Source organism: Ambystoma mexicanum, chromosome 14 (assembly GCF_040938575.1).
Source record: "Ambystoma mexicanum isolate Mex_15411 chromosome 14, UKY_AmexF1_1, whole genome shotgun sequence".
In the NCBI taxonomy this organism is placed as follows: domain Eukaryota; kingdom Metazoa; phylum Chordata; class Amphibia; order Caudata; family Ambystomatidae; genus Ambystoma; species Ambystoma mexicanum.
In genome coordinates, this window is record NC_090940.1 from 595097230 (window position 1) to 595118736 (window position 21507).

Here is a 21507-nt window from a genome sequence, read left to right on the forward strand (position 1 = left end):
ACTGGTGCAAAGACAAGGATGTGGACCCTTTTCAGTGTGGCACCCCAATGGTACTCTCTTTTCTACTACATCTAGCTAATCTGGGGCTCCAGATAGGAACAATCAAAGGATACCTTGCTGCGCTGTCCATTTTCAAGCGCTCCTCGGAAGAGGTTTCATATTTCAAAATACCGTTAATAATTCAATTCTTAAAGGGGCTTACTAATGTATACCCTCCAGTACCTTTTCATGTACCAACTTGGGGATTAAATTTAGTATTAAAATTCTTTACTTGCATACCTTTTGAGCCTCTGCACTCATGTCCATTGAGGCTTTTGACTCTAAAAACTGTCCTCCTTGTGGCCCTATCATCAGCCCGCAGGGTTAGCGAACTTCAGGCTCTCTCATGCAAACCCCCATATACTATTTTTTATAAAGATAAGGTAGTCCTTAAAGTTAAACCTTCGTTCTTGCCAAAAGTAGTCTCGGACTTCCATTTGTCACAAAAAATAGTACTACCAACTTTTTATCCTCCTCATCTGGGCAAAGAAGAGGAGAGATTACACAGATTAGATCCCAAGAGGGCTCTTAGTTTTTACATCTCAAGGATGGCTAAATTGAGACAAGATGACCAACTGTTTGTGGGTTATACTGGTAATAAATTAGGCTTATCTGTAACAAAACAGACCATTTCCCGCTGTATCATATTAGCCATAGTTGAATGCTACAGATTAGCGGGAAAAGAACCACCAGATGGGCTTTGTGCCCATTCTACAAGGGGAATGGCTACTTCTGCGGCTCTAAAGAGGGGAGTACCGGCAGCAGATATTTGTGCAGCTGCAACCTGGAAAACAATGCATACTTTTGTTAAACATTGTTTGGACACTGCCTCCTCTAACAAGGGTTTATTTGCAAAGGCAGTTCTGCATTTTGTCCACGAAAACTGAAATTAGTACTCCCACCTCCAAAAATTGATACTGCTATGGGAGCCTATCACAAGATGGGGAATACGTGGGAGGACACAATCCATTCGAAGAACAAGTTACTTACCAACTGTAACATTCTTTCGACTGGATGTTCCTCCCATGTATTCCTAATCGACCCTCCCATCCTACCCCGCAGTACAGTTTACGTTTTCTTACACTTTCCTCTCACGAAGAATGTCCTCAGATTGTTTTTTTCCGCCATACTGGTCGGAAGCATTTTGCGGAGTCCCCTGGCCTTAGCCATACTTTTGCTAAAAATTTAAAATAATTATCTATTGACATCCTTCCCCACCCCAACGTCGAACTTCGACAACTCGACGCCGGCTGGAGAAGAAATCGATCGTCGGCTGCTGCACGACGGATTTGGGCCTCGGAAGGCCGCTGGCCTCGGCCCGGGCCTGGTAGGCCGCTGGCCTCGGCCCGGGCCTGGTAGGCCGCTGGCCTCGGCCCTGCAAGTAGGGAGAGTGGGGGGTGGTACATACTCTACACTCTTTGTATATAGGTACACCTTATACATTTCCTACACTTAACAGCCCGCTGCCTCAAGGTGCGTATGGAGGGGTACCCCTTTTCAATTCTGCCCCAAGTGCAATCGCAAATACCCTTGGGTCGACAGGCACGCCACGTGCAATCTCTGCTTGCCGAGGGACCACCCCGAAGCGAACTGCAGAGCGTGTAGTAGGTTTAAACCTAAGACACTTAAGGACCGTTCGACGAAGCGTTGGGCCCACCACGCCAGGCAGGCGGCCATGGCAGAGGAGGGCGCCTTCAGCGATGGCAGCGACGCCGTACTTTCGGACGGCGAGGGCATTACAGCGTCGAAAGACAGCCGAGCGCAGGTCCCCGACCTCGGAAGGTCGTCCGGCAGGGCGGCTATGGGGAAGACCCCCGGCGACACAAGCGCTTCACATAATACACACACTAAACACACTAAGTCCAACCGAGACTCAACGACGTCGAGTTCTCGGAAAGAGGCACAGACAGAACGGTCCGATTCTGTGTCCTCTCGGCGCTCTCGATCAAGATCGCCGCATGACTCCAGGCAATCATCCACTCTTGCCAAGAGTGCCTCGCTCCCGAGGCTAACAAGTTCGATCGTCGGAAGACGAAGACGACTTCCACCCCCACGCCGCGCTCCAGGAGTCGGAGCCCGCAATTAAAGCCAGCGAGGCCCCACGCTCGAAGGTCAGGGACACCTCTCCCGATCCCCGATGCCAGGCGTCGAAAAACTCCGGAGCCACTAAGGGACAGGGAAAACATTTTTCTACGCACGGGGAGGGGGGAAAACAGCAGAAGAAACTACCTGTACATGCTTCCACACCTATAAAACACCCCACCCCCCCTAAACAGACAGACAAGCCCAGGTCTGCTGATAGGTCCACAACCAGCAAAGCTACTCAAGATAAATCCCATAGACTTGCTGAGAGAGTCATTCCCAGTTCCAAAAAATGGTCCAGTGAAGACATAGATAGGGTCATGTCAAGAATGTCTTCTTTGGCTGATTTTTATGATAAAAATCCAGAACATTTCCTCTCGTATGATCCACAAGGGGCCACACCCTCAGGCTCTACTGATCCTATCCCCCCGAGTAAGAAGGCCCGGTTTGAAACCCCTATGAGGTCTGAACCCTTCGAGGTACAACCTTACGCAACTCCATACTCACAGTATCAAGGAGAGGCTTCCTTTTGTGAAGACCAAGAATTTGGTATAATAGAAGAGCAAACCGGGACGGGCTACTATGGGGATGATGAGGACCAGGAAGAAGAGGATGACCCGGAAACATACAGAGTAGATTCCTCGGTAGAGAACGAAGCCCCGGTTACCGACTCCCCGGTCGATAACCAACCCCTCCTAAATGAGGTTCTCGCTCGCGCAGCAGAACATTTCCACATTGACACCCACGGTGTACAGGAAGAAAGGGACTTCGCAGAAGAGTTAGTGGGAGAAAAGGAGGCCTGTTGCCCAGACCATCCCTATCCTTAAATCCATTCAGCGGAGAATAGATCCGTCCCTGGTGAACCCAAACCTCACCAGAGCAGTCAATCCCAGGGTTGAAAAACTTTTCAGGGCGGCACAGTCTGACCCTCTCTATATAAGAGGACATCTGAAGCCAGACTCCCTAGTTGTCACCAACACTCGTAAGAGGGCTGGGACACCCTTGTCTTCGTCAGAAGCTCCTCCCGACAAGGAGAGCAAAAAACTATATAGTTTCGGCAGGAAGGTAGCCTCAACGTTCGCCTATCAAGCAAGGATTGCTAACTCCAACACCCTGTTGGCCAGCTACAACTGCCATCAGTGGGAAGAAGTCGCGGCTCTCATAGCCTCTGCTCCTGAACCGTTAAAGGGCCAATTAGCTCGGATTTCCGCAGAGGGTAGAGCCGTGTCTGGTTGCATTTTGAAAGCAACCTTCGACGCTGCGGACAATGCAGGCAGATTGATAGCAGAAGGTACTGTTATCAAGAGACATGCGTGGCTACGGCAGTCTGGTTTTAAGGCAGAAACACAGGCATCATTGTTGGACAAACCGGTGGAAACCGATCTGTTTGGTAAGGCGGTCGAAGACGCACTGAAAAATGCCAAGGACGAATACGAGACACTCAAGTCCCTTGGCCAGTTAACCAATAAACCCCCTAACCAGAGGGGGAATAGTAATTTTCGTTGCCCACGCGGCCAAAATTCCCAGAGAGGATCTAACTATTCCCAGGGGCAGGGTACACAGTGGAACAACAACCAACAGTCTACCCAGGGTTACGGCAGAGGTAATAGGAGAGGTCGTGGTAAAGGCAGAGGCAGCCCCAGCAAAGGAAGCGGCACGCCTCCACCAAAGCAGTGACGCTCAGTTCAGGGTCCCTTCTCACGCAACCCCAGTAGGGGGACGCATTTCAAACTTCACCCAGGCTTGGGAAGGGATCACATCAGACAGATGGGTGCTGTCAACAGTATCCACAGGATATTGTATAGAGCTACTGCAGCGTCCCCGGAACCATTCTCCACGACAAAGAGTACACTCCTTAGAACATCAGAAGATTCTCCTCAAGGAGATCGCCATTTTTAAACAAAATGACGCGATAGAACTCGTCCTGGGACACCAGGTAAACAAGGGTATTTATTCAACTTACTTCCTTGTGCCAAAGAAAGACTTGACAATGCGCCCAGTATTGGACTTACGGCCTGCCAACAAGTATGTCAAGCCCCAAAAATTTCGTATGACCACGCTACAAGAGGTAATCCCCCTCCTAAAAAAGGGGGATTACATGGCAACCTTGGATATGAAAGATGCTTATTTTCATATTTCCATGTTCCCAGCGCACAGAAAGTACTTGCGCTTCAAGGTGGACAGTCGCCACTACCAATTCAAGGTACTGCCCTTTGGGATAGCTTCAGCACCAAGGGTATTCACCAAGGTACTGGCGGTGGCGGCTGCACACCTACGCAGGGAGGCAATCCCAGTGTACCCTTATCTGGACGACTGGCTCATAACGGGGGAAACCCCAGGAATTTGCAGGACAAACATTCAAAGGACTATCGACCTCCTACACGAGTTAGGCTTCTCAATCAACGAGAAGAAGTCAAGCCTGGTGCCAAGCACCTCAAAACAATTCCTAGGAGCAATCCTGGACACCCAGGAGGGGATGACCTTTCCTTCGAAAGAATTCGGAATATACTACTGCAAATTCTGCATTATCAGTCCGGTCAACAAATAACGGTACGCAAAGCATTGCGTTTACTGGGCATGATGGCGTCATGCATTTACCTGGTCCCTCACGCGCGCCTGCGCATGCGTCCCATGCAGGAATGGTTGGCGAAACAGTGGTCTCAGGCAAGTGGTCAGTGGGACGATCTAGTGGTCATTTCGCCAACAGTGGTACAAAGCCTTCACTGGTGGACAAGAGAATCTCGCAAAGGGGAAACCCTTTTACGATCCCGAAGTACAGGCAGTAGTCACTACAGATGCATGTCTGACGGGGTGGGGAGCTCACCATCTCCACCACACAGCTCAGGGTCTCTGGTCTCACTCAGTGGCCAAGAACCACATCAACCTGCTAGAGCTTCTGGCAGTATTCAGAGCGCTTCAGGCGTTCGAGCCCCATCTACTAAACCTGTCGGTGCAAATCCGGACAGACAGCACTACAGCCATGTTCTACCTGAACAAGCAAGGAGGGACTCGCTCGCCAAATCTGTCCAAGCTTGCCCAGAAAATCTGGATATGGGCACTCAGACGGAACATCTTCCTGTCATCACAACATGTTCCAGGGGAGCTCAATTCCCTAGCGGATGCTCTGAGCAGAGACTCCCTCCCAGAGGAACACGAATGGGTTCTTCACAGAGAGGTCGTAGAAGATCTCTTCTCTCAGTGGGGTTTCCCCACAATAGACTTATTCGCCACAAGCGAAAACAGACAATGCCCAGGATTTGCATCCAGGTTCCCCCAACCAAACTCCCAGGGGAACGCCCTGTGGATGAACTGGTCAGGGATGTTTGCGTACGCTTTTCCACCAACTCCTCTCATCGGGAAAGTGGTGAACAAGATGAACAGGGAATCGATGACGCTCGTCCTAGTTGCTCCCATGTGGGCAAGACAACCGTGGTTCCCACACTTACGCAGGATGGCGGTGTGCGAGCCCATCAAACTTCCAGCCTGGTACAACCTACTATCCCAGCACCAAGGTCAAACAGTGCACCAGCAACCCAACTGAATGAACCTGGCAGCATGGCTCCTGAGGTCATAGAGTTTGGACACCTCAATTTGCCGCAGAGGTGTATGGACATCCTAAAGGAATCTAGGAAACCAAACACAAGGCACTGTTACTTTGACAAGTGGAAGAGGTTCGTTATCTGGTGCCAGAGTAGACAAATCAACCCGGTTGATTGCACTCCTTCCACTATTGTTACATACATGCTCCACCTGCTAGATGCAGGATTGGTTTTTAACTCACTGAAAGTACACCTGGCAGCCCTCTCGGCTTACACCACTTCACATAGCAAGGTTTCGTGGTGGAAAGTACCAGTAGTTAAAGCCTTCATGGAAGGAGTAAAGAGACTTCACCCTCCTATTTCAAACCCACCACCAGGGTGGGACCTTAATGTGGTGCTAGCCAAGCTCATGGGCCCCCCTTTCGAACCCATGCATAAAAGCAGTCTCAAACACCTGACTTATAAAACTGCCTTCTTAGTAGCTATTACTTCTATAAGAAGGGTCAGTGAAATTCAGGCTCTGTCAGTGCAGGATCCCTTCTTTACCGTCCATAAAGACAAACTGGTTTTACGCACACACCCTAGGTTCTCACCTAAATTTATATCAAAATTCCATGTAAACCAGTCCATCGAGCTTCCGGCTTTCTTCCAGAACCCGCAAAGCTCGGCTGAGGTGAAACTACACACCCTAGATGTGCGTAGGGCGGTCCTCTACTATGTAAATAAAACAAGACCGCTAAGGAAAACAGATCAACTGCTTGTCTCCGTAGCTACAGGCAGAGAGGGGGATCGCGTCTCGAAAGGTGCCATCTCGAAGTGGATTATTAACTGTATCCAGCTGTGTTACTCACTCTATGAAAAAGACTCTGCCTTTTACGCCAAGGGCCCACTCTACTAGAGGCATTGCGGCCACTCTGGCTTTCATTGCAAATGTACCCCTTGACACCATTTGCAAAGCAGCTACTTGGAGCTCTATTCACACTTTTACTCAGCATTACTGCATTGACACCCATTCCAAGGCAGATACACAAGTGGGACAAGCGGTTCTAAGACACTTATTTGCTCATGACCCTTCTCACATCCCACCTCCTTCTTCTGGTACTGCTCGCTAATCTATGCACAGCATGTGATCTAAGCAGATTCCACAAGCCTCAGAAGGGATACATTACTCACCGTAATCGTATTTCTGATGCTTGTATCTGCTTAGATTCACATGCGACCCACCCTTCCTCCCCTCCGAGAGAAGGCGCATGATTGCTTGTAGTCTTACCTTTCTATCTGCTTGGATTATCTGTACTCGCGCTACTCCTCATGCTACCTCAAGTCAGAAAAAATACAATCTGAAGATCCTAGACGCGTGAGGGATCTTGGGTACAGTGGACGTCACACTAGGGATAGTATTACTGGCACGCCCTGTGTCGACGCCCATTTTCGAGTTTCGAAAAACAAACTGTAGTACTCCGCAGCTTCCACTAGATGTCGGCCTATGCACAGCATGTGAATCTAAGCAGATACAAGCATCAGAAATACGATTACGGTGAGTAATGTATCATATATATATATATATATATACATATATTTTCGTCTCAAAAACAGAACTTAAGCAACGGGCGCGGCTCGAGCTATTTATACCATCGGTGACGTCGACAGAGTACGGAGTACGTCGAGGGACAATCGACGCCACGACCTCGAGCACAGCGCCCTCTGCCGACAATTTTTTTTTCCGAAGCAGCGAAGCTGGAGATAACGATTTATCACAAGATGAGGAATACGTGGGAGGAACATCCACTCGAAAGAACTTTACAGTTGGTAAGTAACTTGTTCTTCTAAATGCACCAAGAAAAGACAACAGCAAAAACACTACACGGTTCGTGTCCATAACATTTGTATTATAAACAGTTGCATTTCAAAATAACACCTTACCCTTCTTGCTGCCACCTTATCTGACAAACAAGAGAAAAAAAATGCAGCAATAAAACGAAATTCACTCCACATTATTTGTGACAATAAGAAGGAAGAAAATTACAGCGATAGAACAATATTCACTTTGCAACATTATGGCGTGGCAATTAAACACAGGCGATTCCCTATTACTACTCTCCCTGCATGATATTTATAGAAGGTCATCCGTACAGCACACAACCTCAAATCACTTGGATAATTACCAGCTGTCTGTAGCTCTCCCACACGCGACCTCCCTTCGCTCGCCTCCGAGGAATGGGCCCAGGGTTGTCCTCGTAATCTTGAAGTTTGAAGTGCACAGCGAGTACATGCAGTTCTCAAGCCGGTGCTAAGTGAGACTAGGAATGCCTTTTCACAGCCCGATCTCTGATGGTCTGTGTCAGCAGCTCAGCAAAAAGCAAACTGAACTTTTTTCTGTCAGACTTATCCAGCAAACCTCTGTCTCATCCCCCTATGCTTACGTGGAATCACTGCAGACACTCTGCACCAATCAAATTACAAAGACTGTATCATCCTTCCTTCCACAATAGCTCAATTTTTACAGTAAGAAACTGTAGCTAAACTCATTTCCTGGCATGCAGATTTTGCTTCCTGCAAACACAGTGAACACAGAGAGAAAAAAAATAATCCAAATGCACGTTTAAAATGAATCTCAGAGCATGTCTTTCTGCCTCTTTTCCACATAGAGATTACATTATAATGTTATTGAGTTAGTACTAGTATTAGTATTTGTTAATTAAGTCAGTCAATTAGACAGCTAATGTAGTCTCCTGTGAATGAGGCATTTCAAGTAAGAGAAAAAGAGAAAAAAAAATATTCTGGTGTACTTTTAAACCTGCAGCCGGTCTCCATTTGCATACCCATATGTTATGCTAACAACATAGGGCTGGCTATATGTGCCACATTATTGCTGGCAATAATGTTATCACATTCATTGGAGCTGTACTCCAAAACACAATAAATTATACTACTCCCCTTGTGCAGAGAGGCAATGCAGCTCTGGTTCTGGGCCATCCAGCAGGAAATTTCGATCTCGGCAGTTTATCTGGCCGGAGACAAAAATGCAGCGGAAGACGCTCTGAGCAGGTAGAGCACGATCTCTCACGAGTGGGAGTGGGGGAGAACCCCGCAAGTGGGTCTCTTCGCTACCAGTGTCAACCGGAAGTGCGAGAGATTCTGCTCAAGGGAATTTCCTCCAAGAGCCTAAGGAGATGCATTTGTGGTGGATTGGTCATTCCCACTACTGTATGCGTTTACTTCAGTCCCCGTCATTCCTCAAGTGTTGCAGAGGTTTGGTTCCCACATGATCTTCATTGCTCTGGATTGGGCTAGGAGAGCGTGGCACCCGTACCTTCTAGAAATGTCCATCTGCCCTCCACTCAGTCTTCCCTACCGAGAGGATCCGCTATCGCGCAAGGGGGGTTAGGTTCTCCATCCAGAGGTCAAGGCTCTCAACCTTCACGCTTGGTATCTGAAAGGTTGAGGTATAAAGATTGGGACCTCCCGGATGACGTGATGGAGGTGTTGCTTACGGCCAGACAGCCTGCAACAAAATCCCTGTACCGTTGGCGTAAGTTTTGCAACTGGTGCAGAGGTCACAATGTTGTTCCTTTTCATTGTTCCATTCCTATGGTTTTGTCTCTTTGGCCCACATTGGCCTTCAAATGGGCACCATTAAAGGTTACCCCACGGCAGTGTCTATCTTTTAAGCACTCGTCTGAAGTCATTTCTCAGTTTCTTAAAGGACTGACTAATATATTCCTACCGTTCCTTTTCCAGGTGCCGGTTTGGGACTTGAATTTGGTTTTGAAATTTCTCATGGGTGCTCCGTTTGAACCTTTGCACTCCTGTCCTTTGCGATTACTGTCCTGAGTGTTCTTGGTTGCGGTTACTTCCGCTCGCAGAGTGAGTGAATTGCAGGTACTTTCATCTAAGCCACCCTTTACTGTGTTTCACAAGAACAGGGTTGTACTTGCGGGTATGTCCCTAATTTCTACCTAAGGTAGTATCTGAATATCATTTGAGTCAAAAGGTGGTTCTTCCATCTTTCTACCCTCCTCCTCATCCTGGTAAGGAAAAGGAGTGACTCCATTGTTTGGATCCTTGGAGAGCTCTGAACTTTTACATTTCTAGGATGTCCAGGGTCAGAGTGGACGATCAACTCTTTGTGGGATATGCTGGACTCTGATAGGGCCAGGCTGTTACCAAACAGACCTTGTGCAGGTGGATTATCCTCACCATTACGGAGTGTTACCATGCGACTGTGTTACCGATTGGCGGGTAAGGACCCTCCTGAAGGATTGTGAGCTCATTCCACTAGGGGCTACTTCCACAGCGAGGGGTTCCTATTAGGAATATTTGTGATGCAGCCACATGGGCTTCAATCCAGACCTTTGTTAAACATTACTCCCTGGATACAATCCATGGTCAGGATATGGCCTTTGGGAAAGCAGTTCTTTATTCCACAATCTGATTGGGTACTCTGAATTCTTTTTCCCTCCTCCATTTACTGGTACTGCTTTGGGAGTCTGTCAAAGGTGTGGAATACGTCGGAGTACACAATCCATTTAAAGAACAAGTTACTTACCCACTGGTAACGTTCTTTTTCGACTGGATGTTCCTCCAACGTATTCCACATCACCCTCCCAGCCTGCCCCTTTGGAGAATTTCCTATGCGATTGCAGCTTACGTTTCCACAAGGCAATGAGCAGTCAAGCAGGCACGAAACTGGTGCCACACGTTCTGAGGGAATAAACTTAAACTGAGGCTACGGGCGCCGCGCGTCCTATTTATAACATCTGGTGATGTTGCCCTCGAGGGACATCGACCCGACTTCATCGACGCAGGACGCCCTCTGCTGAAAAAGTTTCCCAAGTGCACAGCTGTGGACATTACATGTGAAAGATGTGGAATACGTTGGAGGACCATGCGGCCGAAAGAACGTTACCAGTGGGTAAGTAACTTGTTTTCCTCTCTTCTAGTTCATTTTTATAGTCCATAGAACTTACTGTATGGAGCCTCACAGCTACGCCCTGTCTCTAGCTCCACCTCTTCTTTGGGTGCTCTGAACTGCAACTCCATAACTGTCAAAGAAAAACACGGCACACTCAACCAACAATGTCTCTGGCACATGCCACCGGGGTCAACGCAGTCCTTTCTGCTCATCAGATTTTCATCCACGAAGAAAACCTCAGGAGCCTCTCTTGCCAGCAAGACCGCTCAACCATTCTTCTGGTCGTCTCCTGCAATTCAGAAAAAGAAATACCATTGGAGAATGCACTGCCCTATTTCACACCACCGGGAAAATTTGGGTTAAACAACTCTGATGTACACTGCATGCGCAGGATGGGAAAGTAATGCTCGCCCCCGTGACTTTAAAAGAAACAAGACCCTGCTTTACTAGCAGGGGTAATCTTCATTTTATGTCAACCCAGGAGGCGAGCATTATGCCTGTTCAAAGGTCTGCACTACAGCTTACGTCAATGCGGGAATTGATTTGAAATAAAGACTTACACACGCTGTCACTCGACCAGTATGCTGCCCACAGAATGTGGACAAGCGGCATGCCCGCTGCGAATGTCCTGGAAGCCATGGCTCACCTGACAGAGTGAGCTCCGAAATGGTCCAAATTAATCCCTGCATGCTGCATGATCGTAATGTCAAAAATCCTTCACCAGCTCTGCGAGGAGTCTGGACCTTGTCCTGTCTAGATGGTTTATGTACCAGACTACTGAAATGCTGTCTATCCTCAAGTGGATGCAGCAGTTTGCCCCGTCTTTCGCAAAAGCCGTTTGTGAAAGATCCAGCTAACCGTTCTAGACAGTTTATATGTAGCTCTAATTCTCTGGGTGCCCATTTCCATCCGGTCTCTAGGGCGCTGCATCAGGCTCCCCAGTTTGCTGTGCTGGCGTCTAATTCTATAACCAAATCCGGACTGTATCCAAAGATGGCCTGCCCATTCCACGCTTCCATGTCCTGCAACCACCAAAGCAGTTTTGTGCATGAATCCTGATCGCGCAGAACTAACTCATGATATATCGGACCCTGCTGAAGATGCTTGATCTTCAGCCTTTGCAGGGCCCTTTTAATACAGAGCCCCCTGGAATATAGCTTGAATGGAGGAAGCTAATCGGCCCACTGTTCTCGCTAGTGAGAGGAGAGATGGGACCTCTTTGTCGAGGCATACTCTGAGCTCCTTCTTGATATCTCGGTCTTCCTCGCTAGGAGTTCCAGTGTTGCCTTGCATGTGTCTACTACGAAGCTGAGGAATTCTATCCTCTTAGGAGGTCACATGTCCGACTTCTCCCAGTTCACGAGAAAGCCTAGAGACGATAAGAGATATTTTACCCATTCTATCTGATATAGTAAGGCTTCCCTGTTGTCTGCCATCAGGAAGATGTTGTGTAGGTAAATTATTATGCGGATGCCCTTGTCCTTGATGGCTGCCGCAACAGGCCTCATAGGTTTTGTAAACACCCATGGTGCTGATGCTAGACTGAAAGTCAGAGTTTTGAATTGCCAAAATAGCCCTTCCCACTGGAATGCTAGGAGCGGGCGATCTGCTGACGCCACTGGGACTGTCACATATACATCTTCCAAATCTATCCTGGCCAGACAGTCGTCTTTCCTGAGGATGTCCCGCCGCTGGTGGATGCCTTCCATCTTGAAGTGCCTGTACACCACACAGCTGTTGAGCTCCTTTAGGTTTATTACTGGCCGAACTTTCTCTTTCCTGTGGACCAGGAACATATTGCTGACATATCAGGCCCTGGTGTGTCGCAGCACTCTATTGATTCTTTCACACTGAACTGCGCAAGCTTTCTGTGGAGGAGAGCCTCCTCCGCTTGTGACCTGATCAAGAGGTTGGGCCTTGACATTTGAATCGGGACCTTTACGAACTCTAGCTTGAAGCCCTGAATAGGTTTCAACACCCATGTATCAATGGAAGCCTGCGCCAGTTTTGCCAAAATTGTAACATCGTCAGGGGGGTATTTTGCTGTGCATCTCTCTCACTGGTCCTTTAGCACTGCCTGCTCCCTCTTCCCCTACGGTCTCTGGTGTTCCTCCCTCTGGAGGGCAAGAAAGAGTCTTGTTGTCTGGACTCCCAATAGTGGACCTGATGCCCAGGGGTCTTTGGGATGATGCGACGCGACTGACCCCGATAGAGCTGGTCCCAGCAGAAACTCTGCTGAGGAAGATGAGGGAGGGAGGGAGAGGTAGGGAGAGAGAGAGACGGACGGAGGGAGGGGGGAGGGAAAGGGAGAGGGAACACCTCCTTCCCCATCTTTTTGCCGAAAGCCTCTCTGTATAGGAGGCCTTGCGCTGCCTACTTGACTTCATAGCTGTCAAGGTCGCTCAACTTTGGATCAGTCTTCAGCAGGAGGCCCATACGTCTCTCTGAAGAGATGGCGCAGTTAGCGTTTCCTAAGAGGCAGACTGTTCTCTGCGCCCAACTAGCCAAGGTCTCTATCTGCACCTCTACTCTGGTGTCTCAAGCTCTCTCTGCTAGATCCATTATCTTCGCTAGCAGACCTGTGATGTCCAACAGTTTCTCCCGACACCTCTGCCAGGGTCTGTCCATGCTCTTTCTGAGATCTTTTCAGGTTTTGGTGACAAAAGTCATATTCTGGTTAAGCTCAGGAGTTTCTGCTACCTCCCTGCTAGATCGGGGCACGGGAACTCTCCTCTCATGCGCATCCTGGTATCTTTATCAAGGGCTTTCCGGATCCTTTGAGCCATGCATTTGGCCACCCTAAGAGATGGCTGCCAGTCGGAGGCCCTCTTGCCTCCAACGTGGGCTTGTTTACTCTCATTTTGTGAAGAAGCTGATTCTGCAGGCGAATCTTCCTCCTCTGTATCATCCATATTATCTTCCCCTGGGTAGGGGGTAAGGTGGTTTGGCACTGCTGTCCTTTGGAGGAAGGCTTAAAGGCATCAGTGACCTTTGGGGCCTTATGTTCTACCCCGTTACGTGGCCCTGGGAGAGTAGAAGAGGATTTCCTCTTCCGGGTTGTGGTACTCCCCTGAAGGCTCTCCTTTGTGGCGGCGGCCTTCGCAGACGTGTTCTCTTTGATATTCTGGGTGCTTAACTTCTTCTGCCCTAGGATAGACTCTGGGGTGGTCAGCCTTTCTTGGATAGGCCTTACTCCTTCAGCCACGGCTACCACTAATGAAACCCCCAGCACCTGTTCCGATTGCTCCTCTTCGCTCCATTCATATTCCGACATGCTGGAGTTTGAGGATTGTAATGCAGTGCTTGTGCCAATGCCTGGACTAAGCAGGCTGCGTCACACATCCGCAGTGTTAATTCTGGTGAGCCTGGCTTGCACCCTCAGCTGTTTGTGTGCTAATAAATATAACTGTTATTCATACACTGTGGTGTACAATTATGATTTCAGTCCCATGTAATGTGAGAAAACGATTTACTTTATATATTTTTATTTTCTGACTTAATTCTGTTCATGTGTTTATGGGTGGAGGGGGCTACTCAAAACATGTTTTGTTTGGTTGGCCTTTTACTTCTGAAGAGCTGCCCCTTTGTGGCCCGCCTGTGTCTCCAGCAAGCTTCCAGAGTGCTCCTGTGCAATAACTCCCAAGCTCAGGGTGCTCAATATCTGCGTTGCAGCGGGAAAGCTTAAGCACACTGTTCCTGTTATCACCGTTGCAGCGCTTCTCCCTCACTCGCTCCGAACGCTTGTAAATGCCAGCAAGTATTGTGAAAGCTGTGTCGCTTATGCAACACGTCTCCACTCCTCCTCCCCGAGGAAGGGGGCCCACTCCACGATACCACTGAGCGGGTACCCGGAAGTGCTGCGAGTACAGCACATGACCCTCTCGGTGCAATGCAGCACTACGGATGCTCACCCGTGCTTTCACAGGCGCGTATGGCACAAAACACAGGCTATTACTGAAACCAGCCCCACAACTAAAAATACAGGTCTCTACTGTTTGCTCCGTATCAGGTGTGCCTGCCACAAATACATGCATTATTAGCAAGTCTCACAGTACATACAATACAAAATGCTGTGCAGCAAGAACAAATGCACTTATCTGGCTGAAGAGCAGCTAAAGAAGAGGTGGGATTAAAGACGGGATGTAGTTAAGAGGATACCGACAGGAATTAATATGGACTACAAAAATTGACTAGAAGAAAGGGAAATGTAGTTTTTCAAAAGAAAAAAGAGAGAATTGAAAGGTTTTTTTTTTCCATTTGAAGTGTTGAAACTGCCGAAGGGTAGATTAAAGAGGTTGAAGCCTAATGCGCGCCTTCTGTCTAAATTAAGCGACCATTGTTTTGAAGATGTGCGCATGGGCACCACACTATGGTCGGTGGAATTCACGCCTCGTCGCAGAAGGAAAACTGTACATTATCATTTGATGTGAGACAACATTTGAACAGTTTATTTAGGTCTAACAAATGTATGCGAAATACCTCATTATATACAATTGAGTAATTTAAAGAGCTCGGCAAAAGATTGTAAACGGGGTGTGAGTACAGCATTGCCTCACCTACTAACCCCCACTCAGTGATTACATATTTTTATGAACGTGTTCATGTATTGTTAATTGATATGTACTGAATCAAATCAAGTGAAATTATTTATGTATGAAGGTTCTAGTACAATACCAAACACATTCAGTTGTGTAGAGCTGTGGAAGAGGAGAAGCTGAGGATGTATGAATAAGACAGGAGTGCTATATAGTTTTTTGAGTACTCCCACATAGGAGTTGTTTATAGAGGTATCTTATAGTCTTTGGTTCTCAGCTTTTACTCGTTCAGGTCTCTGCTTCACTTTGGATTTGTCAGCATTCAGGTCACTCCCTTACTTCTGGTTTCTGTAGAATTCAGTGTTCAGGTTACTTCTAGACCTCTGGCCCGCTTCTCACCCCTGTATCAGAGTCTGGTTAGCAAGTAACTTCTCCAGTAAAGTGCTCACCTTGTACCAAGTGGTGGTCTCCTTGTCTCGGCAAGCAGTGACGAGTAACAGGTCCTTCTCCCGGTCTGCTGCTGCTTCGGTTGGGCTCAACCAGCCCCTTTTGTGGCGCCTAATTCATTTGGGTATTTGTGTCAGCCCTGTGGATTGGCTGGGGCTGATAGTTTTGTGTCATGGGTTTGGGCTGTCTTTTTCTGGTTCCCTTAATAGATTTTTAACAAGAGCCTCTGTGCATTGGTTAGTTGCAGTATTTCTCTCTCCTGGTCGTTCTGCAGCTTTACTGATTCTGCAGTGTTACCCCGATCTTGGATTCTTGCATGTAGCCGCTCTTAGTTTTGTGTCTTCGCAGGGTTGGAAAGTGGACTGATGTGACATGTCTTCCTGGCTGTGAGGACCAGTTTTGGGAACAGAAGTAGAGCACCCAGTGCACCAGATAAGATTTGGAAGTGGGAGTACTTTACTCCCTATTTTTAAATGGGAGTAAAATGATTTTTAGAGAGTAAAAATGAAAGTTCCCACTGAGACTATTTTATAAGCGAGTAATAATATGGTTTAACTGAAAAACAAATAGTTTTGTAATGTTTATTTCTTTACACCTAGTTATTCATGCACATTAAAAGATACAGGTTTACTTCTTCCAATCAGGCAGTTAAAATAGTAGTTTCCTCATGTGTACTACGTGCACTACTGGTCCAAACATATGCATGGAGCTGTGAGGGGAAAAGCAGTGGCGCAAGACTCTTCATGTCTTTTTTCCAGTTTTTTGTTGGGAGTATTTTTACTCGATATTTTTTGTTTTTGGGAGTATTTGCCAATTTTGAGCGAGTAAAAGTGGCTGGTAAAGGGCTTATCTGCAGGCTGGGAGCACCTCTTAGTATTTTCCATCTATTACCTAAACTGTTTGGGCATGGTTTGAAGGTGTCTGCAAGTTACACTCCTGGTTGGGAGTTGGCATCTTGAACATCCCTGGTGGGGTAGCACCTCACCTTGGTAGAAATGGTGAGCCTGCCGAATCCCACTCCATCCATTGGTACCAAATAGTGCCTTACGACTTGGCTCCTCACAAATTAAAATGGGGAGTTTTGTCAACTCCAGACACACCCACCATCCCACAATTCAGGGAGTACCTCGAGACCCAACTCTTCAAAGAACATCTTGCCAATTGCTGAGCAGTTACCTCATTCCCATTGAAGGTCTCTGGAGCTTTCCCTCCTTCCCTGGTCACCCTACCCATCTAGGGCCACACTTTATACATACCATACGAACATATGTACAGTCAAGGACTTCAGAGTACAACCAAAGATCAGATTGCCTGGTACCCCCATATGCAGTTTAGTCGATACAATGTGGTAGCATCAATAAAAATTTTAAAAAATGGGCAACCTGGGTTGTCCTCATCTGCCTTTATTTGTTTATATTCCCTTTATACTTGCAACATCTTTGAATGCTGCCGCCATGCTTCTGGAAAGAAGATAAAGTTATATAACAATTTTTCTTACCTTTTATGTAAATAATTCATTCTCAAGCAATGTGTTTTAATGTTCTGATGTTGTGTGACTGGCATATCGCGCTTGGCCAAAGATTATAAATCCTTACAATTTGCAAATAAAAATGAGTTTCTAATCAAAAATTGAAGGTCAATTATTGTCCAGAAATTGGAGTGTCGAGTAACTTTAATGAACTATGATGTCAGCCGACACGTGTTTCGACAAGCGTTGTTTTCAAGGCATTCATCCAGTTGTGAACTAGGCAAGGAATAAAGTATTATCCTCACTAGGTTCTCCAATCAAACTCAGAATCAAGCCTGTTGCTGTAAAGCCCGATGGCTGATAATGTAAAGTGGATGTCCTATTACATGTGTCAAATGGTCAATCGATATTTCATTAACTGAGACTATTGGCTGCAAATCTTTTCAAAGGTTCAATCCCTATGGCGCTCGAGTTCCTAAATGCTTAGAGCGCCATAGGGATTTAACCTTTGAATAGATTCACTATTGGTAGAGCCATGATGAAAAATGTATGTTATGTTCTACCTAGACATATATTACATTGTGTTCCTCTAGTAGGATTGTGTGGCAAATATTTGTATTGGAATCATTTTTGTAACTTGGATTTCCAGGAATTACATTTTGCTGAAATTGATAAGACACATTTAAAATAATATACAGTTATGCTAAGAATGCATTCTCTTTCAGGGAAGAAGAACTTCAGTATCTGGAATTTGTTGCTGCTGTCACCAATGAAATCCTGACACTTGGGTTGTTCTCAAACAGGTTTGATTTTAAAACATAAGTCTGAATTGTATGGAAACATTTGTCATTTGTTACAATGGGTTTACCCTTGACTTGATTGCATAAAAATGTAGTTTAATTACTGTGAAATACATTTTTTGATTTTTGTCACCTAAACATTTGCTGTTAATGTGGAAATCTTGCATTATATGCACATCACGCTAGACACTGGAATAGCCAGTGTGATGAATCCAATGGAGTCATAACGAATTCCCCAGCGGTGACCTCCTCCTCCCATGTGGCCAGTGGTTGGCAGCCGCTACCCTGGGTGGGGCGGCTATATGAGGGAGGATCACATGGGAGGAGACATCCACCAGGGAGATATCATGGCTTCATGGATGAGACGTGGTATCCTCCATTTGCCCATGAAAAAGAACCCCTGTTTCCAATACCCTAATTGGCTGTTGCCATGCATCTGTTCCCCCCTCCCACACCCCCCATTAAGGAAAATAGAAAAACCTTTTCCCAAAACCCTTTAGGCCAACCTCCCATGACTGGTTTGAAAGGTTAAAACTCCAAGAATACCTTTTTTTAATTCTTATTGCCCTTCATGTAGAACTGGTTTTTAATATGTAACCATTGAGAGATTTTCCAAATACTGTGCATCAGTTGACATGAATGGACTGCAATTGCCGCAACCACCTAAGTAATGGGACGAGGAGGATGAAGGAAATGATGCAGAATAGAAGGAGCCTCAAGCTCAATGAGTGTGCTAGTTGCTTTCAGAAAGCACCTGTGTGCAGGACATTTAAAGATGGAAAACAAGCAATTGGGAGAGGCTGTTCAGGAGATGACGTCTCATCTCCCTTGGAGTCATGTGGTGTGGCGGTGTCAAGGGGCTCACCAGCAAAGAGGGACAGTAACGTTGCGTGAACCGGACATGCCGCAGAGATACCATGAACCACGTGACAATTCCTTGGCGGTTCGGCAGCTGGAGGAAGCAACGTTACCCTCACCAGGATCTGCCGGTGTGCAGGAGCGGAGCCGCGAGAGAAGCTGAAAAGACTTTGAAGGAGTCCAGAGTGGAAAGCAGGCGGCAAAGCTATGCCGCGTAAGCGCGAATGGGACCCCGGGGGCATTCAGGCGATGGCGCCAAATAGTTTGAACATTGTAAAGATGATCGAAGGAGTCGTGGCGGCCCTGGCGAAGCCTGTAGAGGCTACCCCAGTGGAGACGACCTCTGGGCCTAGAGCTTTCCTCCCATCCCGGAGGGAATCCTCTTTTCAGCCTATCGATAAGACCCCCATGAAACCCCAGATGGAGAAAGAGGGGTGGCACGGTAGCCTTAACAGACACTTATACCACCTCTGAAGATGAGCTGGTTGGCGTTGCAAAGATCCTGGACAAGAGGTTTGAGGAAGTCCGGTCCTACAGGAGGGATCCCGACGAGGCGGACGTAGAAAGCGACGTAGCCGACGAGGAGCCGCAGATCGTGGAGGAGACGGAGGACCCTACTCTCCAGCCGTCGCTCCCGTCGCAACCAGTGCCTATGCCACAGGACAACTTGGGAGCAATCTTGATGGCTATCCAGGCCCTGTGTACGGAGATAAGGACAAGATTGCCCTTAACACCAGCGGACGATCCAGCGGCGCCTGGATTGTCGGTAAGCCCACCGAACAAGCGGAGGCAAATTCATCCTCCCACTCCTTTCCAGCCCTCACCTCCTTCCCCTCCACCGGGGGACGAGACTGGAACGGAGACGGCGACGACGGGGACGGACGATGACGGTGGTGACAACGGGGCGTATCTCCCATCACCTCCTACCCGGGCTTCCCCACCCCACCCCCCGACGAAATTGGCTCTTTCCGTGACATGATCGCCAGGTCTCCGGAGCTCTTCCAATTTTGTCCCGAAGAACAGAAGGAGGGTTTCCTCCACCAGCGACGGGAGGCCAAGAGGAGGACCGTCCTCTCAGCACCGTTAATAGACATCTGGTACGAAGGACTGTCGCTACTCAAGAACCCATCCACGGCACCTGTGAAGAGGGACCGGTATGAGAAGTAGTACCGGGTCCCAGATTCCGCCCCGATATGCCTCAGAGCTCAGCCGTCACCGGATTTGGTGGTCTCCGCAGCGGCCAAGAAGAAATCGGCAGGGGCGATGGGATCAACTTCCACTTCCCCACCTGACGGCGAGGGGAAGAAGCTGGACCCCATGGGGCGACGAGTCATCTCGTCGGCTGCGACGACCATCAAAGCGGCCAACGCCCTCGCGATTGTGGTGCGCTAAGACCGGGATCTGTGGTTCAAGATCGCTCCCCTCCTGGATTTCCTGCCAGACGACAAGAGGGCGGAAGCCCTTGAAATCCTGCAAGAAGGCGAGGTGGCTTCGGACCACGCCATCACGGTGGCCACGGACATCGCCGACACCGGCTGCGCCAGATGGGCAACAGCATTTGCCTTCGCCGGCGCGGTTGGTTTAAGGCCACCGATTTCCATCAGGACGTGTAGACCAGGGTACTGGACATGCCCTTCGACAGGAACAACCTGTTAGGCGAGGCAGTGGACAAATCACTGCAGCCCATCAAGGAAGACACCGAGACAGCCCGGGCCTTGGGCTCTCTCCATCTGCGACGGCCGCCCTTTCGAAGCTCCAGAGGCAAGTCTCAAGGTGCCTCCAAAGTATTTGGTGGCGGTTCCTCGTCGTACCGCCAAACTGCCCGTTCATCATTGCAGGAGGCCTACAGAGGCTGCAGCAAGGCTGGAGGACGTCATCGCCAAGGCGGCCAAGGCCTCGGCGAAGTAGGATTGAACCGGCCGTGGCATTGGGCCCCCGCCGAGGCACCCCGGTGGGAGGCCGGCTGGTGAAATTCATCAGCTTGTGGGAGTCCATCTCCACCGATAGTTGGGTGCTAGACGCGCTGGCCCACAGGCACACTCTGGAATTCCAAAGAAAGTGTCCACGTCTACCACCTGTGGCCAGAAAGGAAAACCACGTCCCACAGCTACTTCTAGAGGTACGAGCAATGCTGAAAAAGGGCGCAATAGAACTCGTCCCGAAGATGCTCTGGGGCTCCAGAGTGTACTCGTGTACTTCCTCATCTGAAAGAAGACCGGCGGTTGGCGACCCATCCTGGAACTTCGTCGTCTAAACCAGTGCATCAAGTCCCAGAAATTCCAGATGGTCACCCTCCAGCACGTGCTGGGACAGCTGGAGGAAGGAGACATCCTTTCGTCACTGGACTTGGAGATGCCTACTTCCACATCCCCATTCTCAAAGGACATCGAAAGTTCCTAGATTTGTGGTTCAAGGGGGACACTATCAGTTCAAGGCCCTTCCCTTCGGACTGAAGTCGGCACCCAGGGTCTTCACCAAGTGCCTGGCACCATTGGCAGCACGACTGCGCCTGCAGGGGATCCACTTCTACCCCTACCTGAACAATTGGCTCATCCGAGCAAAGTCAAGGGAACTCGCAGTCTATCACACAGCGAAGGCTATCCAACTGCTCACGGATCTGGGATTTTCGATCAACTTCGCAAAATCCCACTTGGTACCGTCGTAAGACGCCCTGTTCCTGGGAGCCAGACTCGACACAGTGGCGCGATTGGCTTCGCCGTCGGAGGAAAGGACGAAAGCCATCCTGGGCAAGGTACAACGGTTGTTGACCATGGACGTGGCCAGGGTGAGGTCCATCAAGTCCCTACTCGGCATGATGTCCTTG

At 48.4% G+C, this 21507-nt stretch overlaps 1 protein-coding gene across 4 annotated transcripts in view; it reads left to right on the forward strand.

Annotated features, from left to right (window-relative positions):
• The window catches only part of SPATA7 (spermatogenesis associated 7), a 466226-nt gene that overhangs the window by 422830 nt on the left and 21889 nt on the right, over window positions 1–21507 (forward strand). For all 4 annotated transcript variants that reach the window (XM_069637949.1, XM_069637946.1, XM_069637948.1 and 1 more), the window contains one exon: window positions 17751–17828. In XM_069637949.1, coding sequence (XP_069494050.1) covers window positions 17751–17828 — 78 coding nt within the window. The remainder of the gene's footprint in view (window positions 1–17750; window positions 17829–21507) is intronic.